The sequence below is a fragment of the Elephantulus edwardii genome, unplaced genomic scaffold (genome assembly GCF_000299155.1).
Source record: "Elephantulus edwardii isolate Elephantulus edwardi_28Jun2011 unplaced genomic scaffold, EleEdw1.0 scaffold00049, whole genome shotgun sequence".
Lineage (NCBI taxonomy): Eukaryota > Metazoa > Chordata > Mammalia > Macroscelidea > Macroscelididae > Elephantulus > Elephantulus edwardii.
This window is the reverse complement of record NW_006399799.1, coordinates 10,365,248-10,387,272: the sequence shown is the minus strand read 5'-3', so window position 1 is coordinate 10,387,272 and position 22,025 is coordinate 10,365,248. Positions and strand designations below refer to the sequence as shown.

The following is a 22,025-nucleotide window of genomic DNA, read 5'->3' as shown; positions in this document are numbered from 1 at the left end:
AACAAAACTAAATATGTACAAACAAAAGACAAACTACATAACTGGGCAGCCTGAAAATGAACTACATATGCTCATTAACAAAATTTAACAAAAGAGTATGTAGAGAATAAGCAGACTGGGATGAAATTTTTAATAATGTTGTATCTGACAGAAGTTTAATTTCTAAAATATTAGAAAATTTCAACAAGATAAACAACCCAATTTTAAAAAACAACACGCAGAGGATACACACTTCACCAAAGAGGACATCCAGGTGGCTAATAAACACATGATCATTAGCCATTGCTGTTGTTGGGTCAGTTGCTATTGAGTCAGTTTTGACTCATAAAAACTGATGAACCACATAATGAAACACTGCTCAGTCTTGTGACATCTTCACAATCATAGCTATGTTTGATGTAGCCACGATGTCAATCCATCTCCCTGAGCTCTTCCTCTTTTTCACTCCCCCTCTGCTTTGCTATGTATATTGCCCTTTCCCCAGAACCTAGTTCTCCTGGAGACAAAATGGCAAAAGCATATGAGATGAAGTTTCACCATTCTAAAGAGTACTCTGGTTGCACTTTCTCCAAAACAGATTTGCTTGTTCTTCTGGTCTACCATTGTTGTTGTTCTTGTGCACTGTAGAGTTGGAACCAAATGATAGCTGACTCCAGTTTTAAGAGGCAGCTAATCACATGGGAGGAGATTGCCCATCTTTCTCTCGTAGAGCAGCTGGTTGCCTTGAACTGCGTGACTTCAAGATTGCAGCACAGCTTCTTGCTACTAGGCCACAAACACTAGTTCAAAGGCCTCCATTTGTCTTTACTCTTTCCTTATTCACTGTCCAGCTTTTACATGCTATATGCATAGAAGGGAATTGTGACAGGGCCTCAGGTGTTATTTTGAATACTTGAAAGAGGTCTGTTCATTGTTGTTATTATGTGCTGTCAAGTCGCTTGCGACTCATAAAGACCCTAATGTAAAGGCCCTAAACCCTCCTCTATGCTATGCCAACCTCACTGTCTCTGACACACCTACTTCCACTACCCCAGTCACTGAATCAATCCATCTCATCAAAGTCTTCCTCACCTGCGCCGACCCTCCACTCTCCCAAACATGATGTCCCTGTCCAAGGACCGGTCCCTCCTTGCAGCATGCCCAAAGTATGTCAGACAAAGCTTTAGAATCCTTGCCTCCAAGGAGCAGCCCGGCTTCACCCTCTTCAGGACAAACCTGTTTGTATGGGCCGTCTTCTCCCCTGAGATTTACAGCCTCTGAAAATTCTCTGGAGCATCAGCTATGATTCACTTTTTTTTTTTTTTTTAGCTATGATTCACTTCTAACTCGATGGTACATAATATTATGTTGTTGTTGTTGTTGTTGTTAAGTGCTGTTGACTTGTAGACGACTCATAGCGACCCTGTTTTTAATTTTTTTAAAAATTTTACCGTCAAATAGGATCTAACTGGTATAGAAAGAAATTGTCCCGCCTTTTCCAGCCGAGCGTCTAGTGGATTTGAACCTCTCACCTCTGGGATTGCAGTACAGCTTCTTGCTACTAGGCCACCAGAGCTCACCGTCATAGTGGCCCTATGAATGAAAGACCTGAACACTTGTATAACTTTAATCGTTTCTCCAAGTTCATAGTTAAATAGTTATATAGATATAGATAACATTATAGATATCATTATTTGTTGATTATTTGTCAGTCTCTCCACATAACGCGTTTCAATCCTGGGTAAGCACTGAACGTTTTATGAGTGTGCTTGGAATGAATACCGTGAATGGAAAGGTTGAAAAACTACAACTCCCAGAAGCCCCACCATAGAACTGAGCATGAGCAGTTGCTATGGTGACCGTGGCGCATGCCTGAATGCTTGTGCATCAAAGTCGCAATTGATTTAGGGTCGCCGCCCTCTTATCTTCCTTTTTCCCAGCACCACCTTTTCTTGTCCTACAGGATTTGGTTTACAACATGTTACAAATGATTAATGTAATTGTTAATTACAATATCTCATCACTATTTATTGCCTTTGTTGTTGTATACCATGGAGTCGAACCAACCCATAGCTGATCCTCCTGTGGAGTTTTCAGAAGCAGTTAATCTCAGGGAAGGACATTTCTCATCCTCCCTCGGCAGCTGGTGGATTCTAACTGCATGCCTTCAGGACTGCAGTGCAGCGTCCTGCCGCTAGGCCACCAGAGCTCATAGATTGCCTTTATTCAATTTATGTATTTATTGCTACACCACTCTCCCTCCCCCCCCCCCATACAAGAATAATTTTCTCTCTCGGTAAGTCATTCTTCTACATTTTCTAATGGTGAGTTTATACTATAATTGCCCTTTTGTAATTGATTTATGTTATTAAGCATATTTTCCTCTAGGTTCATCCTTGTGCAGTATTTAATGGATTCTTTATCATTCTTTGTTGTTGTGTATCATAGAGTCAAAACCAACTCATAGGTGACTCTCCAACTGGTTTTCAGAGGCATTTAATTACACAGGAGGAGATTGCCCTTCCTTCTCCCACAGAGCAGCTGATGGATTAGAATATTGTGCCTTCAGATTGCAGCACAGCTTCGTACCACTGTGCAAAATACTCCATTGTGTCTATCTGTCATAGTTTCTTTCTTTAGCCATTTGTCCACTAATGGGACATTTGGGTTGTTTCTGTCTCTTTGCTGTTGTAAATATTGCTATACTGACATGGGCCTAAATATGTTTGTGCTACAGCTTTTATTTTTTTAGGACACAAACACACACACCACACACATGAAACCTTGTCCTATCCTGTGTCATCCTCACAATCCCCACCTTGCATCAGGCCACTGTTGGAATCATTGTGTCAATCCACCTCCTTGCAGGGATTCCTTTTTTTGCTGACCTTCCACTTTTCCAAGGACTGGCGTCTCCTGCCTAAAATGTGAGACAAGGTTTCCCCCTCCTTGCTTCCAAGAAGCACCTTGGCTGTACTTCCTCTGGCCCAGCAATGAAATGAAAAACTACATCAACATACAAATCTGTAGAGGGTTATTCATCGTAATTTGCAACAGCTGAAAAACTGCAAATAAATAAAATGCTCCTCCCTAGATAAATGGATAAACTGTGTTACATCCTCATGCTTACTTACTCATACCTAGCTGGTTAGGTAGTACGTGTTGCGCTGTGTTCTGAAAAGTGTGCAGTCCAAATCCAGTGCCTGCACTTTGGGAGAGAAATCGGTCACCTATGAATTAGAACTCACTGGACAATGGTGGGGTTTGTGGTTTCTACAGATGGGCCATCTACAATAGCCTATCTGTAGTTTTAAAATGCATGTATCTGACATCATTGACATACCCATTTGAATGAACAGCTGGTTACCCTGAGGATCTAGCATATTAATCACCCAAGTGAAGTATTAAAAACTTTAGCATAGGCACAACAGACCAAATAACCAAAATTATCTAAGAGAAATGGATTCTGTGACGAGACTATACTGGAAACGATAATGGTCAAGGGAAACAAAGACTGTTTCATTTGGAGGTGAACAGCTGAAGCAAACTGAAGTGGGGAGGCTGTGCCAGCGATATCCAGTTTCCGGTGGTGGGAGTAACTGGATGTTACTTCATCCCTAGAACTAGGTCCCTCATCTTGACAAATGGAGCTTCCTCTTGATTTCAATTACATTTCCCAAAGGCTAAGATTATAGAAAGGAAGCACGCTGGTAATGCTAAAGAGCTACTGACTGCACTTGACATATACTTCTTATCATAAATTAACATGTAAGGAGTTTGGCTTTATAGATCAATAGAATTATATTAGTGAGTCAGCATTCCTGAGCACAGATCAGGGTAATTTAATTCCCTGGAAGGAACTTGCCAGGGAGGCTGAGTAGCCTTTCCCAGGGAACACCCTCCTCTTTGCCCAGACATCTACCAAAGCAAGGAGGCTTTATCACACTTAATGTCCATTTGACTGAGCTTCTCAAGGTTAAGGACTGCATTTCTTACTGTGCCTGCAGAGCAGCAGCCTGCAAGTTGCTTAACATGGTGTGATCTGGGTGCTAACTGGGAAGTTACAGGGAGAAACTTCAATGAGAAAGAGGAGTGCACAATTCAAATTAAAGAACCAGGAACACATTCAGTTTGGTATAAAAATCACTGCCAACACATAAATGAAACATTTTGTAACTTTGTTAGTTGCCAGCTCATGAGAGCCCATGTACACAACTGAAGGAAACATTGCCTGTTCCTGTGTTACCTTTATTATCCATCACTGGTGTCTTTGTATCCATTTTTTGTGACCACTGTGTATTCTGAGGGTCTTCCTGTAACATTTGTGTTAATCTTCAGCACTGAATTGTCATGGGCTAATATTCAAGTTTATCAGCAGGTCTCTTGTCTAGGAACTCTATTGCCCAGTGGGAGTATGAAGCTTCCAGCATCACAGCAGCCACACAAACAATTGATATTTGTTGTTAGGTGCTACTGAGTTAGAATTGACCCACAGCTGACTTTCCAGCAGGTTTTCAAAAGCATATTGCACAGGAAGAGATTGTCCGTCTATCTTTCTTCCAAGGAGTCAAAGGTGAATTCAAACTGTGTGCTTTTGGGTTGACAACGCAGCTCATCACTAGGCCACCAGAGCTCCTCAGATGGTCTCCAATATTCTGCAGTCCATTTTTCAAGTACTAAGATGAAACACTGTGTAAACTGTACACCTCCTAAATGGTCTTGCTTAACAACCCAGATAAGGCACCTGGTTACCCTTCATTATTGTTTTCCTATGACTATATACACCACAATGGCAGACATCTCCTTTCCCTAGTTTGGAAATACATTCCTATTCCCGTTAAGGGAGCTCACTCTGATGGCCTAGTCCACAAGTTGTGCTGCTAACCTAAAAGCTGTACGCCTTTGGCATTTCAAACCTCTAGCTGCTCTGAGGGAGAAATATAGGCAGTTCCCTCTTGGTTTCCCTCAGAAAACAGCTGGGGGGAGGTCACTATTGACTTGATGGCAGTTTCTGAGTGAGAATAGTGGCTGGCACTCAGCAGGCACTCTAGCAAACATAGACAATTGCCAAGAAAGCACATTCTTTAAAAACACTGCATTAAAAAAAAGACACAAAACAACACAACAAACCAACCACAACAAAAAAAAACCCAAACCCAAAACCACCACCACCACTGCTTTGAAAGAAAAGTTATTCATGAGATCAGAACTAGATGGTTCCCTGCTACCAATTCCAAACTACTGTGTTCAAGGGCACAACAGAAGGTTCTGTACAGAATGGAGAAAATGGTAGGGGGAAAAAGTCAATCATTTAAAAAAATAATGAAACTCCAAATAAAAAAAACCTTACTGAACTGATAGATTGGCTCTAAGATACCCTTCAAACCTTGAGCTACACTCACTCCCAGACATTCCCTTTCAAATAGACCTATGAACTGTAACACTTCTAAGACTTAAGCTTCTTAGGATAATGAACCATGCAAAACCAAAAAAGCAGTATTTGCCCAAAAACAAAGTTCAGAAGACAGGAAGAGGATGGGGTAGATAGAGGAATGAAATGAGAAACTGATGAAGTGGGATGAGTTGTTTTGAGATGGCAACTAATATCCCTCAACAAAATGTGTATAAATTGAATAGGAAACTAATTTGCTGTCAACTTTTACCCAAACAGAAAAGTTCAAAAAAGGGGAAGTTGTTCATTAACTTCCTGCAGGGTAGTAATTTTATAAATTCCGTTTTCATTTGCAAATTGCATCACTGTTCAACCTGAGGTGTAACTTCTTTGGGAATGGAAATTAGGGCAAGTGGATCACCAACCGAATCAAGTATCTATCAATGTATTAATACTACATTACAGAGATTAGTAAACTTTTTCTGTGGTTCATACTATTTCTGTTAACACCTATGCAACTCTGCGGTTGCAGTGTGAAAGCAGCCACAGCCAATACTGCAAATGAATAGGCTTGGCAGTGTTCTAATAAAATCTTGATTTCTGAAAACAGGCTACAGTTCACAGACCTGTTATAAGAAAAAACAGCCCATCAACAAACGAATGGATAGAGAAGCTGTAGTATATTCACACAATGGAATACTATGTAGCACTGAAAAATAAGGAACTCATGAAATCTACTAAATGGGTGACCGTGGAGGATATTATGCTGAGTGAAAGATCTGTCACAAAAAGACAACTACTACATAGTGCCACTGTTGTAAAACAAGACTGACATTGGGGTTGGGGGTAGATGGAAAAAGATGGGATAAATTATGTATACTACATTGAAACAGATGGAGAACTGTTTAAAAGGGAGATATGATTAGGTATTACTGTCCAGAATGAAGGCTGCATAGTGGAGTGGACTTGGAGGAAGGGAATTGTACTAACAATTAAAGAATTTTACTTTTCAAAGAGAAGAGACAACTGGGGGGGTGGGAGGCTGGGCAGGGAGAAAAGTGCAACAATGAATGAGTGGAAATCCAAAGTCTGTAAACTTTCATTAAAATTAATAAAAAAGGGCGAGCTCTGGTGACCCAGTGGCAAGAAGCTGCACTGCAATCCCAGAGGTGCGTGGTTTGAATCCACTAGATGCTCTGCTGAAGGAGGGAGTCTCCTCCTGTACCAGTCAGATCTGATTTGATGGTACACACAAAAAAATAAAAAAAATTTAAAAACCCCAAAATCTAATAATCTTTATCAATTAGCTTCCATTTTACAGATTAGGTAACTATGGCCCAGAAAAGTTCATTAACTTGGGAAAAGGACACATAGCAAATTAGTACAGAACAGAAATGAAATTCTCGAGCTTTAGAACATTGAAAGCCCATTCTTAACTAAAAGATTCACAGTATTTGTAGTCTTTGGCCCAAATCCTTGTGCTCCCTAATCTTCTTCCTCTTGAGGAGCTCTCACCAGTCACTGCCCAAGGAGCATAGCATAGCTGGGGTACTGGGAATAGGTGTGCCGGAGACAGTGAGATTAGCTCAGGATAGGGCAGGGTTCAGAGGTCTTGTGCACAGGATCGCTAGGAGTCCCAGTTGACTCAAGGGCACATAACAAGGGGCATTGATGTCTTTATTCTTCTTATCTAGGCACAGAAAATTACTTCTTTCTTATCCAAAATCTAAGACTTTACAAAAACTGGGTTAACAAAAGACATAAAGAGATTTTTAAGTTAGTTTATTAATAGTCATTCTGAGATTACGTAGACCTTCGTTTTCCAAAGGATAAACACACTTCCCTACCTGGCATGGCCACTAACAACATGGTCTGTTTCCAGGTCCCCATTTTCCACCTTTGGAAATGGGGGTGGGGGAAGTAGAAGTCCCTTCAGAAGCTATTTCAACCCCTAGTCACACAGTAGGGAGCCCTGGTGGCCCAGTGTTTGTAGCTGCACTACAAGTCTGATGATATGCTGTTTAAATCCACTAACTGCTATGGGGGGAAAAGATCTTGTGTGATTAACTGCCTCTTGAAAATCTGTTGGAGGGTCAGCTATGGGTTAGTTCCAACTCTATGGTAAAAACAAGTCACAACAGTTTATTTATTTATCTGGTAGCCCTATATCGTAATACAAAAAACCCCAATAATTCTGGGCTCAGTGAGATGTCATTTTCAATAAGGAAAATTTTTATTGAAAATGGCTACTTGTTGTCAGAATTAGTAGGAATGAGATGAAAATGTCAGTAACGAAAGAACAAAACCATACAAATCCTTTAATAAGAGGGCAGCGAGGCAGTGTCCCTCACTTCTGCCCAAGTCTTCTACTTCTGATGGTCCCAACACCTGTTCTTCCCTTGTTTTAGTGGGATCATCTCATTGCATGGCTACTGGGTTTTTTTTTTTAAATGTTAAGCATTCTTTATTTGATATCATACACAAACCACATTGAAATGCTTTTTGTTATGTAAAAGGCAACATTTTAGATACAGGGAGTTTGCATTCAATTAACATAGTCAAGAGCAAATAGTCTTTGCTACTTCATCTGCAGCCCTTACATTTAAAGAGGCTGATAAAACAGAAACTGAAGCAGGTGAGTGGTATTCTGTTCCATGTGACAGTAGAGACATCCTAGTATTTAAATAACATTCATATAATCATTATAGAAATCTAAATATAAAAGCCATCTCCTATAGATCATGAGGTGACATCAACCATCTCTGTTCAAAACTGATCCAACTAAACCTAAAGTACAGTCATCTCCTTGGAAGGGAAAAGTATTGACTATATTAATTTAAACAAAGCCAATCTTACTGAATGTAGGACCATCTAACAAAAACATCCTATCAGCCATTCATGATCTAAATTCTAGTATTAAATAAATTTAAATATGGTACATGTAAAAAAAAAAGTCACAGGAACTTTCTATTTTGTAATAAATAAGACAGTGGCCAACTATGTTACTCACTGGTAGCTTTCTTGATATAAGCTATCAATTCTGCCCTTTCTGTCTTCTTCTTAATGCCAGGAAAGATCATTTTTGTTCCAGGAATTTGAGAATTCTCCAGATACTTCATCAGTGTATCCTCTCCCCAAGTGATACCTTTGTTCTTACTAGCATCTGTGTAAAAGAATCCAGGAGCTTGACCAGTCTTCTGCCCATATTCCCCCAGGTTTGCCCCAATCTTGTGCTCACCCCCTTTTTCCACGGTGTGGCACTGGGCACACTTCTGCACAAACATTTTCTTGCCCTTCTCAACATCACCCATTTTGAAGTCAGTCAGTAGTCCGGCACAATTCCAAGTTAAAAACTCAGGAGCCGACGTCCCTGACGCTCATGACTACTCTTAGTAGCATTGCTCACTGCTATGTTCTTTAAGGAACAAGTAACTCCCCTTGAAAAACTGAGGTAAAGGAATTCTTTAATAAATCTACTGCTGGGCTTTTAAAAAGGTTTGTAAATCGTCAATGTAATCATATTTAACTGGGAAAATGGTTATAGAAGTATCAATAAATTTTCATTAACAAACATTATCACTATAGTAAAAAGGCAAGGTAAACAAATAGCTTAAGTATTTTATTGTTTGCAACTAAGCTTGTTAACACTATATCATGAAAATGTACAAAGAATAATGTTGCAGTTTTTGGTTAGATTTAAGTCAAAGACATTCATTAATAAGGAATCTTCGAATGTGAATATTCCAGAAATTTCTCTAAGCCATCTGATCTGAACAATGGTCTCTGGATATTACCTTACTTTGGAAGGTATTGGCATATATTTGAATTAAACTCAGTTTTCAAAATAAGCCCTAATTTAAAAAAAAAAAACCAACTAGTCTATATTCAAACTAAACTAAAACAATTTTAATAGAACTTTCCTTTCCAGAAACAATAAATGAAACAAGGCATTTTGTAAAATGTGGTCCTGAACAAGTCACAGTAAGAAATAAATGTTTACGTAACTTCCACCTCCTCAAAACAGAGGTTACTTTCTGTTCTTTAGCCTTGGGCACAAGGTGAAGAACAGCTTGTAAGCAACTTTGGGCAGGAGGTTGCCAAAACAAAGCTCAAGCAGTTGAAGTTGAACATGGACAGCTTTGAAAAGAATTTGGGAGAACTTGACCCAAGGATCCAAATTCTATTTGCAATGACAGATAAATGGTGAAGTGGCTCCTCCCAAGTAGCAGTGTTGCTGGGCCAGGCCCAGTTCTGTGCTCACCTATGCTCCCAAGTAAACCCTGATGCTCTTGCTCTGGGAGAGATCTTTTCCTTAGGAGGTTCAGTGTCCAGGGAGCCAATTGTGTGGATGAGGTGAGCGCAGACTCCATATGGGTATTTTAAGGCTTGGAGTCTTAAGTATTTTTCTAACACAGCTAATCAGAGTCCATGTGTCAAATGGCCAATCTCCAGTTTAATTCCTCACCTCATCTGCAGACCTAGGAATGCAGACTTTTGCTGTATCATCATAATCACATCTAATGTCCATCCTAACTTATGATTCATATTCTGTGCCTGGAAACAGTCCCTGTATTTAACAATAATACCTATACATAAAACAATCTACTGTTACAACTTATATGGTCACAAACATTAATGATCTTCTGTAGATCAAGCAAATGTTTTTAACCATAATTGTCGTGCATCAAATTCACAGCCAGGATCCCCAAGATCAAAAAATCTGCACAATACAAATAATAACTTAAGATACACACACATACATATACACACATTCTCACACACACTTCTTACAGAACTGTGCTTGGGGAAACTCCATTTGTTGAGGGCCACTGAAGGCATATTTTGCTAAACTGCTGCTCCAGGTATTTTGTTTGGAAAATCTATCACAGTAGGGCACAGCTGTTTATTGGATGAGCAGAAAAGAAAGATATGCTTGTGGCAACCAGAAAGTTCCAAGGTCTTTCAAGTTGTATAAAAATGGACCCGCAGAAACATTGAAGTGTTCTCAGGATGCAAAGTTGGAGCTGAAATGGGGTATCAAACCAGTTGCAAAAAGTGTACAGCAGCCATCTCTTGAGGTTAAACCTGGTACCCAGATAGGCAAGAAAGCCTCAGGACACATCTACAAGGAATTCAGAATAATATTAAAAAAGAATTAGTAACAGTTGAAAATACAAAGAAATGTCACTTTTTCTACATTAAGTAGTAATAAATGTGAATGAATAACATGGAAGGTATAAATCACCACTGTAAAAAGTAAACCAAAAGAATCTCTGAAAATCTGACCTAGGTTTCACTTTTTGATATATAGCTATTTATAATTTATGCTTTGTGCAACTGGTTGTAGAATGTTTAGAATAAAGAAATCCTAATTACACATCTGATAATTACCTCCAGGAATCACTTTTCATAAATTAACAACAGAAATCATCTTTCTAGAGGAGAGTAATAAATAAACCACCATCAGAGTACGTAGGTTCTAATCCTAGCTGAACCACTGCTATCCTTACTTTTAAAATGGGACCAGTAACAGTTCTCCTTCCTCATGGTTACTCTGAGGATTAAAGAAGCTGTAGAGAAGATGTTAAAGGTTTAGTACAGTAACTAGCTATTCTTTCACTTCAATGCACTTTTGCACTTAGCAGACAGGAAAATCAGTATCAAAATCTTGTTCTTGGAACGTAAAAAATGCAAAGAAAATTTTGGCAGTACTTACAGCTTGCTGGCCTTGTCCCGTACCGTCGCATAATCTGATCATTTGTGAAATTCACAAAAGATTCATATTGTTCTGTGAAAAGAAAGGGAAAAAAAAATAAATTACCAACCAAAGTCTCTCAATTTTCCACAAACCAAGTATGGGGTCATTTCCAGTTTCCCAGTCTTAAAACTCTTCTCAAATAATCATTACAAAGGCCACTCTGATATATGAAGCCTTCTTCTTAGATCCCTATAGCAAACTCTGGCTCCTAAATTTCAAACAGTTTGAAATTTTAAGTAGATTCATCAACATTTTACAGAACTATATTATAGTAGTCTTCAGATTAGGAAATAATACTATTAGAGGAAGAAGTGGTTGCCTTAAGTGTCCCTGATCATAACATTGGCCTCTTTCAATAAATAGGTATTATTTTCTATTTCTGATTCAGATAGATCCCTTCCTTTCATATAAAGCTCACTATTCTGGCCTGAGCTGGGCTTTCCTTTCTTTACTGCATTGTACCACCCAGATTCACAGGATGCCTGACCTCCCACATCCAAAAATTGACTCCTACCAGAAGTTTTAATTTGTTGACTCCAATACCCATAGCCAGCCACCTGTTGGCAAGTTAGCACCATCCCAGCCACCTGTTTACCCAGCAGCTGGCCCAAATGACTAACTGAATGCCTTTATTCATGTGAAATAAAGTTCGTTTTTTCTGTTTAAGCAATAAAAATCTTTTCCATATAACAAATGTAGTATCTACAATCACCAAAAAGAACACCTTCAACGAGCATCATTTATTAAGGCAACTAAATAGCTATTTAATAATTAACTGGGGTTAATCCTTATTAAATGCTATTAACAAAAGCAAAATCACTGCCTTATCCTACCTGCTAGTTTGGTGTTGAGGATTTGCTCATATTCCTCTCGAATTTTATCTTCATAGTCTTTTAAGAAACGCTCACATATTATTCCAACTTGTCGGAGGGTAAAGGTGGGCTGGTCCTTCTTGAACCAGGAAGAACCTAGTCAAAAGATAACTCTAATTTACATAATATATTTTAGTTCTATGGTTCAGAATTAACAACTCAGTGCAAATACTCCTTAGTATAGACACTTTTAGAAAATTGCTACTTCTCTGCTGGAGAAGGGGGGAGCAATCTCCTCCTGTACCAGTCAGATCTGATTTGACGGTACACGTAAAGAATAATATAATAAAAATAAAAAAAATTAACAAGAAAATTGTTACTTTTTATTCTTTCATATGGAATCAACATAAATTCAAAACTTAAGGAACTGGAACGGTTTCATAGCTGACCCTCTAGTGAGTTTCCACAGGCTATAAAATAGCACACCATCTTTCTCCCTTGGAGCTGCTGGTGAAGACACCACTCTGGATTAGAAAAAGTACATTCTATATGCAAGCTACCCAGACCTTTGGAGAGCATCTAGACACTTGTGTTTAATCCAGAAGTTATAGCATAATTATCTGTCAAATAATAATAAAAGATAGAGATTCTGATTTAAAGCTGAGGTAGAACACTGGAATCTTTTAAGTGTCACAGGTGATTCATAGAAGTGAGTTAAAAAAACTCAGATCAATGACTTACACAATTTAAAAACCAACCAAAAAACAACCTAAAACTTGTCAGCAAAGTAATCAACTCTTAGGGTAATCAAGTTAAAAGTTCAAACACATTTACAAGATTTCTTTTTGAAAATTGACTAAACCGTTTCAGGCATCACACTTGATCTAATTTTGATCATTCCGAATCTAGCTTGAGATGAGTAATATATTCCTAAAATAATTCCCAAGATAGTAAAACTAGAAATCTAATTATTCATTGGATACTAGAAAATAGGGATAAAGTCCAACTTTAAGAATCTATAAATATTATAGACAGTGCTGACTAAATACTTATTCTAATTTGTTTCTACTGTCCCTCTCACAGGCCTGGAAAAAATTAAAAACTACTTTCTTGGACTCCTTTGTTGAAATGACCAGGCTGCCAGCATGGTCCTGGAGTTGTCAAATGGAGCAAGAGATTCCACAGGCTTCCTGCTCATGACAGGAAAGCAGTTCTTCTGCTAGCTGGCCATTTCTGCCGTGTTCTTCAAAGCTTAAGCCTACTACAACCTGTTTCTACGGCCCTCTTAGCCAGTCATTTAACACTGTGAAACTAGTAATTTTCTACTCAAACCAAAAGAGTAAAAAATGTTTCTTTAAAATGACATCTGAACAAAAGATCTAGCTAGTCATTACTTCTGTTTTGTGATGTCTTGCTGCCTAGATGACAGGGATATGGCAGATGATTGGTGGCTAAACTATGTGACCATGAATTCATGCAAGTTTTCATGAACAATCTTATCAACCAGAGATCCCATTTTTTAACAATTCCTCTCTGATGAATTGTCAATACAGCAACAAAATAGATTAACAAAACAAAAAAAAAACCTTTCTGCAATGATGGAAATGTCCTTTATCTGTGCTATCCAGTATAACTGTCCCATGTGGCTACTGAGCACCTAAAATGCAGCTATTATGACCAAGAAACTGACTTTACATCTTATTTGCCTTTAATTAATTTGGGGAGCTCTGGTGGCATGGTCTGTGTAAATGCATTGGTAAGCCAAAAACGACATCTCTCTGGCAGTACAAATTCAACTGCTCTGCAGGAGAATGATGGGCAATTTCCCCTCAGGTGATTTACTGCCTCTGAAAACCTGCCGGACGGTCAGCTATTGAACACAAGATGAATTCTGGATTAGGAAATTATCTTTTTAAAGTATCATCTACAAACTCTTGGATGTGTTCTGAACACCAAAGCACACTTACCTGGAGAACTAGGTGCTGTGAGTGCTGAGGATTGGGGCTGACTTTCTGAAGTACAAGCTTCACTCTGATTAAGAACAACTTCTAAATGTCTCCACCTCTGATATCGACTACATTCTTGTTTTATGTTCTGAAAAATTTGCTCTAATAAAAAAAGAAAGAAATTTGGGCATTCACTTATTTTTTCATGCTTCATGAAGTAGAAGGTCTTTTGATTAGATTTTAGATTATAATTTAATATGCAAGTCTCAATTTTCTCCCTCCTTTCAGTTATTAATAAGAAAATGTTTATTCTGTATAAAACATACTTCCCATGTCCCTAAAGATACAGGGAATGAAAGCTATTTTGTTGTAAGCCACTCAGATATTCTTCTGTTTGTTTTCCTGCACCAACAAAGATCTCCCTTTTTGCTGGATAATTAACTAGTACAACTAAAAGCAACAGAAACTGTCTTCTACCTAAAACAGAACTACTTTTGCTCTTTTTATCTTTACTAATTGGTGCACTAAGAGACCAGTTTTTACCATCTATAGGCTTTCTGATAATCCACCTCTTATTCTTTTTTGGTGCTCTCAGATTTGAGGAAAAAGGAGATTAAGAACCATTATGTCCACAGCCTGGACACTGACCAGGCAGGGGAAGAGTTGACTGAGATAGAGGTTAGAATTAATGGTCAAGGTTTAGAAACTATTTTCTGATCCTGAAAGAGGCAGTATTTGGTAAGATTCAGATTACTATTTTAAGCCAAGGTTGACCAAAATAAATTTGTTAATATTGTTTAAAGGGAGTCAAGGGCACACCAATCATTAACCACCATGAGTATATTCCTAAATGCAGCACAGAGTATAGGACAGGCATTTAAAAACTTTCATTTTATGGAATAATGTCTCTTTGCTTTCCAAATAACAAAGCCTTCTTACAAAAAAACAGAGGATTCTCTCTCTCCTTAAATCACACTACTCAAGTGTATATTGTGCTATAGCCTTATTTTTTTAATGACGGTATCTGTAATCTAGCTTTTGATATAAACATTAAATGCCTACCTAATATGGGGATCAAAATCAAAGATATTAACATTGCCATAAGATGTGAAATAGAATCCGTTAAAAAGAAAGAGAAGAAGAGAGGTAGGCCAGTAACTAACACAATTCAAAGTAATTCTACATATATCTAAGCCTGGTAGCATGAAGTTTAAACACCAGAACAATGCAGGCAGGATTAGAAAACCTTAGATCCCTGAATTTATGAAGTCTTTACTTTTTTAGTATATTCTCCAAGCAAATACTTGTCAGACCCAATACAAAGACGTAAGGAATGGCAAAGATTTGAAACAAGAAAGGACAAGTATAATACTCATGAGAACAGAAGGTCTTTGATAAACCTCTAACTGCCTTCTGTGTGGCCAAGTGAACAAATGGAAAGATACAATTTAGGGGCTGGTAGAAGGGCTAGAAAGTGCAAAGAATGAAATATGGCTTTCACAAGAGGAAGCTCTGACCAGATTTTTCTTCCCAAGAAAGTCACATAAAACAAGAAATTAAAAAAAAAAAAAAAAAAAAGGTGACAATCCTCTATAACTATTATTTGAGATTAGGGTCAACTGTTTTGCATTTAGACTCATTTCACAAAAACAACAACACTCAAAATATAAATGATCTCCATCTGGCTAATTATTTTCTTTTTATTATTATTATTATTTTTTGTGCATGTACCATCAAATCAGATCTGACTGGTACAGGAAGAAATTGTCCCTCCTTCTCCGGCAGAGCATCTGGTGGATTTGAACCGTGTACCTCTGGGATTGCAGTACAGCTTCTTGCCACTAGGCCACCAGAGCGCCATCTGGCTAATTCTAAAAAAATTTTTTCTACCATCTCAAAAAGAAAAGTAACCAGTAAATGTGTAAATTATACAGCCTTTCCACTAAATGTTCTAAGACATTTTTTTTTTAAAGTGAAGAAAAAAACATAGCTTTTCCATTACTCAGGAAATAAAAAAAGGCACAATCTTGGGATGTTATAGAATTGACTGTTTTAATTAATTTTTCCTTCAGTTGGCTTTGTTTAAGTTATATGGAACAAACAATTCCTCCCATTGATTCTTCCTTTTAAATACCATTTTTGGCACCTTTCATCAAAGTCAAAGCATCAAATCATTAATACTTTACTCTTCTTTGAGGACAGAATTTCATTCCTGTAAACGCTAAATAATTAATCAATTTTTAAATACCTTAATATTTTAACATAAAATAAGACCAGCTTGCATAAATTGATATAAAAATTAAATGTAGAGCTCTTTGTACTATCTAGGCTTCTGAATCCACTCAATAATCTTTTCTAAAGCATTTGTTGCAATGTGAAGGAACATAATCTTAGAGGATAGTAATGAAGAAATGATATTAACATAAAACTCATCACTTTATAATTTTCAAATTTTTTTCTGTGCATCCCTCAATTGGTTCTCAACAACACAGACAAGGCAATTAGTAATCACATTTTGCAGAAAAAGAGATCTAGAAAGATATCCTGACAATCCCTGGGCATTTGTAGAAACATTAGAAAGACCAGTGTCTAAATGGTTATTTATGCTTACCTACTTTCAAAAAACATTATCTGATACAACAGTCTGGTCTTTTTAATGAATTTACCGTTTTTAAAATGAATTCTAACACGGACTTTCTATTGTTTCCCTTGTCAAAGCCATCTAGTGGTAGTTGGGCACTATCCAGTTCTTCTGGTCCCACACGAAAGAGACTATGGTTCTTGTGGACCTCCTTGGCTCCAAACAGAAAGAGATCAGTATTTGGGATGTAGACAGCTCAAAAGCTTTTAAGGCCCCAGACTCACCAAACTAGGATAGAATATTGCCTTTATGAACTACTGTTATGCCAACTGAATCAGATGTTCCCTGAGACTATAATCCTTAGCCGTCAAGCTAAGGCTTGAAGATGTTCCTATGAAATGTTTGGATTGGTTTAAGGAGTTTCCATTTCCTTTGTGCTCTGCTTTATATATATATATATATATATATAGTAGGTATTATGTGCTGTTGAGTTGCCTGAGATTCACAGCGACCCTATGTACAAAAGCCCTACTAAACCTTGCTCTATCCTGTGCCAATCTACACACACACAATTTACATATACATGCAGAAAATACAAATACAATATCATGACGCATACAGTCCCTCACTTGTCCCTTTAGAAGAACTCTTTATGAAGAACGTCTGCAAATGGTCACTTCATTCTGTACAGAAGGCTATCCAGCAGTAAGTGGTCAGAGAATTTTAGAGCAGAACAGAGATCCTTCCAAGGCAGGACTAAGGCAAGGTAATGGATGGGAAACTTGAAGTGACTATTCAGCTTAACAAAGAGAAGGCAAAAACATCACCATGGAAGGCAAGGATAAAAATTCCTTAGATAAGTAATCTGACGAACTAGTTAAGTCAGACTCAGTAAGATGGGGTTATGGTTAATACTTTAAACACCACAATAAAGATGAGATTACTAGTAAGAACATCAAATGTGGAAGAACAGTTTAACTGGCCACTGTCTGTAATCTGTGTGTGAGGATCTGAAATCAGCACTGTGGATAGGAACAGGAAAACGGAAATGAGGAGCCACTGGTCACCGAAAGGGGTAAGCAAAGAGTCTTAAGGTGATGCTAAAGTATTGTTTATGTTTGAGTAATTGAGGGGGAGCCCACAAAACAACAACTTCCCAACGCCCTTTAAGATGACTAAATAGTAATACTGGTGTACTTGACTCTGCAGTATGATTAGGTTTCTTTGCTGTCACCTAAGCTCTTGGCTAGAATCTCTTTCCTGAGTCCCTCTGCCATCGATCGAGCCAAAAAAATCCTTTCAGAGTCTCAGTATATGAAAGAGTGTTAACATATACCGAAGACATACTGAGATGTGGCGTAACACAAAAGCCATACAAAAGAGGAGAAAGAAAAAAAAAAAAAAGAACCCGTCTCTTCTACACGATCGCAAGCTGATCGGATTCCGCGACTCCTGCGGCGGCCTTTCGTCCCTAAAGACTTGTGGGATTCACGTCTCCCCACAAGCGACACGGTCCAGAGCTGAACTGCAAACACTTAGCTCCTTCCTAGGAGTTGCCCCACCCCCCTTCCCCAAGGCCTGGTTCGTGAGTAGAATCCAATTTTTCCGAGGCCCACGACCTACAGGATGGCTCGGCGCAGGCCCGGGCGGCGGAGGCGGGGGCTGCTGGAAGGGCGAGGGGCCAGGGTGGCCAGGGCCATGTCCATCTTCCCCTAGGGGCCCTGCTTCCTAGGGCTGTCCTGCTCGAGGAAAACCGAAAACCGGCACCAAGGCCCCACCACTCCTCCCGGATGTCTCCCTCCCCCGGAAGCGACCAGGCCCGGAGGCACCCCAGTTCCCTTTTCTCACGGCGGAGAAGGGGTCCGGGGGCTAACTGGTCTCGCATTCACACTGCCCCCCTCGAGAAAAAAGCCTGGCTTCCTGCCAGCCTCGTGGGGGGCGTGAGTTACCCGGAGTTGGAAGGCGCCGCTCGCCGCCGGGCGGGGCGGACTGCTGCACGGTCGGTGGTGGGCTCTGCATCTGAAACGGCGGCGGCTCGGCGTCCGGGGACCTGAGGCCCTGCGTGGAGCCGGGCAGAGGAGCGCAGCGCCGCCGCTTCGGGGAGACGGGGCTCAGCAGCGCCGCCTCGAACTCCATGGGCCGCTTCAACGTCGCCCCGCACGCCATGCTGCTTCGGAGCCAAGAACCAGCAGCGGACTCGGCAGTGACTGCAGCCGACCTCTATCTTCTGAGCTGCCCTCGCCAGTCAAGCCGGCTTTAATGGCGCCTCCAGCACCCGGCAGCGGCGCTTGCCCCGCCTCCTGTGACATCATGGGCCCTCGCCACCGTCCGGCTCGATGGGGGGGGGGAGCCGGAAGTGCGTCACCGGCCCGCGGTAACACCTGCCGAGGAAATGGAACGGTCGGGGCGGAGAGCGCGGTTACCAGGCAACCATGGGAAGACCGCCCCCGCCCCTCACAGGGTCCCATCCCCCTCTTCTGAGCCGTCGCGCCTGGGTGGCCGCTTTAGGTTTTCGCACCTGCTCGGCGTGCCTGTGGGGGAGGGGTAGTCTTAGAGGAACCCCGGGCTCGGGTGTCTCTTGGATCCGTAACCGCCTTCAAGGCCATTGTTGACTCCTTGATGAAAAAAAGGGTGATTCTAAAGGTCATCAAAGACAGTCTTTTTACTACGTAATCGGAAATCTGGATTGATTTTAGGAAATGTAGGCACCCCATAAAATCAAATTATGCGTGTTTGAGTGTCTATCTTTTTGAACAGAGGACCTTTATTAGCTCTTGAAGGGGTCTGGCCGCTAAAAGTTCAAACAAACCAAACCCCACATTGACTTAAACCATTATGTTTGGGCTGAAGCTGATAGCTGATGAGTCAGTTTCCTCGTCTGACCTGGCAGTTCAGATCTTACTTCAGGCCTATTGGAATTCTTTAAGGAGATCTGGCGGCGCTACTATTAAAAACATTTGATTGCTATCTGTTCACCAAAAAGATCAGTAGCTGGAAGCAGTCAGCTTTTGTAAAGATTTAAATCCTTCAAAAGCTTATGGGGCAGTGCTGCTCTGTTCTGCAGGAACTCTGTGTGTGGGAATTCACGCCAAGGAAATGGCAGTTCATCTGAATTCCTTACAAGAGTCCGGGCTGTAAAGTGCTTTCTGTATTCTGGAGGAAATGCGCAAATAACAGGGTTTTGCTTTCAGAAACTGTATTGCATTTCTGGGGAGGAAGCAGGTCCAAAAATGGACCAGCAAGTCTAAAAAACCCTTCTGACTTATTGTTGACCCTCCAGTGGGTTTTCAGAGGCTGTAAACCCAGAGAAGATTATCTTTCTTTCTCAGAGAAACTGGTGGGTTCAAACCTTCATCAAAGGTGCCACACCTTTGGGTTAGCAGTGGAACTCCTTACCTCCCAGGCCACTAGAGCTTCCCTATGAAAAGGCATTTAAAAGAAAAATTTCTTATATGGCTACATTTGTAGAGTAAATAGTGACCATGGCTGCAGGATCTTTTTAAAAATATCCCTGGGATTTCCTGGACAGTTCAACGTGCTCCCACATGTGAAAAAGACTTTATTATTAGAAAAGAATCAGTTCATCTAAGGAAAAAGACTATAGATTTTTTAATCCCCTCATGACATTAAAGTATAACAGTAATTTCTGAGCAACCTTATTAGAGAATAGTGAATGATATAAAATCAACTAAGATTTTAATAACAGCAAAAATAAAACTATGATGTATTTTTGTGTCCAGTAAAAGCCAATTACATAGAAATGGAACAAAAGTCCATAAAGATGGCTTCTAGAGTGAAGAAGAAAGCCCCTACCCCACCCAAAAGTGAAGTCAGACAAAAGCCTTAAGGCCAAGAAGGCAGTCCTGAAGGGCATCCACGGCCACCAAAAAAAAAAAAAAAAAATCTGCACATCGCCCACCTTATGGCACTTATGACACCCAGACTCTGAAGGCAGCCCAAATACCCTGGAAAAGCACCCCCAGGAGAAACAAGCTTGACCACTCTGCCATCAAGTTTCCCCTGACCACTGAGTCAGCCATGAAGAAGATAGAAGATAACCGCACACTTGTGTTCATTGTGGATGTTGAAGCCAACAAGCACCAAAACAAGCTAGTAAAAACAAGTAAAGAACAAACAAGTAAAGAAGTTCTGTGATATTGATGTGTCCAAGGTCAACATCTTGATTAGGCCTGATGGAAGAAGGCCTATGTTCAACTTGCTCCTGACTATGATGCTTTGGATGTTGCCAACAAAATTGGGATCATTTAAACTGAGTCTAGCCGGCTAATTCTAAATACAAATTTTTCTCACCATAAAAAAATAAATAAATTGTAAATTGGTAACTATTCATGGTTATTCTTTGAGAGACTTGTCTAATGTGATTCAGGGAAACTGCTTTCTTGTAGTTTAAACTGTTCTACACTTTAAGCGTGGAGGGTTTGCAAAGCATCATCTCTAAAAGCACTTCTAGCTATGACTTTGTGGAGTCTTTTGATAGGCACTCTGTTCTCTATAATCCTTTAAAATCTTGAGCGTGCCTTGTACTATTAGTGCTTTAAAAGAGGAAGTTCTACTTTGTTTATTGACCTATTTGGCTGTGCTTCAAAGCCATAAATTCCTTGAGAATAATAACCAGGCCTCATTCATCTATATTTCCTCATCCCTAACCAGTGCCCAGAATATAGCAGAGGTAGGCATAGAATTTGGAAGCAGAAGTAGCATCCCCTTCCTGAACAACATGCCTCGAGAAACTCTATGAACTTTGATAAAAGTCGATAATTGCAGAGGGTCTTTCAGGCCTTTTGTTCATAGGGTCGCTATAAGTCGAGCATAATTTGACTCAACTCGAAGGCAATCAACAACAACAACAGGCATAGAATAAATATTGGTTAGAGTTGACATAAATAGTAATTATTTCAAGATTATTTGTTCTGCCCCACAAAAAAAATACATAATCCACATTGCTGAATGAGGGGGAATTCAGATAATTCAGAAACCAAATAATCAGATGATATATCCTATTAAATACTTAGGTTGCAATTGACACTGGCCCACCCATAGAGAGATCCGTGAGGGAGGCAGATGGGTAGCTTTGACAGGGTCACTCAGTATACTGTCAACTTAGGAGACCATCAGAGTCCAGGGATGGTTTCTAGCTGGCTTTGCAGTTTCCAGAACTGAACCATTCACACACACAGGCAACTATTATTTATTGTTTTCCAGGTGTCAAGCACTATGCTGTCTGAGTTGAGGTTATTATGGTGTGGGGAAAAAAAGCATAGTTCCTGCCCACCTCAGTCTTCCAGTTTATTAGAGGAGGCAGATACTAATAAAATAATCATAACAAGAAAATATATAGTTACAGACTGTGAAAAATACTATGAAGGAAGAAAATATTTTAAGAAAGCACAAATGAGGTCTTAAAACTTTTTATTCTTAGAACTTTGGTGGAGGCTTCCCTCAAGATGTGATATTAGAGCTAAGAGAGAACAAAATAAGGATTTAATTGAGTAAAGGCAGGGTGGTAGCATCCAGGCAGATGGCATAGCATCTATAG

The 22,025-nt window shown here is 39.7% G+C and overlaps 2 protein-coding genes across 4 annotated transcripts; both read right to left on the bottom strand.

The window, feature by feature from the left end:
- Nucleotides 1-8,373: 8,373 nt before the first annotated feature.
- Nucleotides 8,374-8,691, bottom strand: LOC102869841 (cytochrome c-like). Its single transcript, XM_006886484.1, has one exon. The coding sequence runs from the start codon at nucleotides 8,680-8,682 to the stop codon at nucleotides 8,374-8,376; it is 309 nt and encodes a 102-aa protein (XP_006886546.1). The 5' UTR covers nucleotides 8,683-8,691.
- Nucleotides 8,692-9,700: 1,009 nt separating this feature from the next.
- On the bottom strand, nucleotides 9,701-18,729 carry AKIRIN1 (akirin 1). Of its 3 annotated transcripts, XM_006886481.1 has the most exons (5): nucleotides 18,418-18,681; nucleotides 13,909-14,049; nucleotides 11,963-12,097; nucleotides 11,088-11,159; nucleotides 10,431-10,493 (listed from the first exon to the last, which is right to left on the bottom strand). In XM_006886481.1, the coding sequence occupies exons 1-5, from the start codon at nucleotides 18,632-18,634 to the stop codon at nucleotides 10,483-10,485; spliced, it is 576 nt and encodes a 191-aa protein (XP_006886543.1). In that variant the 5' UTR covers nucleotides 18,635-18,681; the 3' UTR covers nucleotides 10,431-10,482. The 3 variants fall into 3 exon arrangements, with proteins under 3 accessions (XP_006886545.1, XP_006886544.1, XP_006886543.1); XM_006886483.1 differs by lacking the exon at nucleotides 13,909-14,049 and having other exon boundaries at nucleotides 9,701-10,493; nucleotides 18,418-18,729; XM_006886482.1 differs by lacking the exon at nucleotides 11,963-12,097 and having other exon boundaries at nucleotides 9,792-10,493; nucleotides 18,418-18,729.
- Between the last annotated feature and the right edge of the window lie 3,296 nt (nucleotides 18,730-22,025).

Coding starts and splice junctions, on each gene's coding strand:
- LOC102869841 (XM_006886484.1), bottom strand. CDS start 8,682: ATGGGTGATGTTGAGAAGGGCAAGAAAATGTTTGTGCAGAAGTGTGCC.
- AKIRIN1 (XM_006886481.1), bottom strand. CDS start 18,634: ATGGCGTGCGGGGCGACGTTGAAGCGGCCCATGGAGTTCGAGGCGGCG. Junction 14,050..18,417: donor GCGGCGCCTTCCAACTCCGG/GTAACTCACGCC, acceptor TTTTTTTATTAG/AGCAAATTTTTCAGAACATA. Junction 11,160..11,962: donor CCTCAACACCAAACTAGCAG/GTAGGATAAGGC, acceptor TTCTTTTCACAG/AACAATATGAATCTTTTGTG.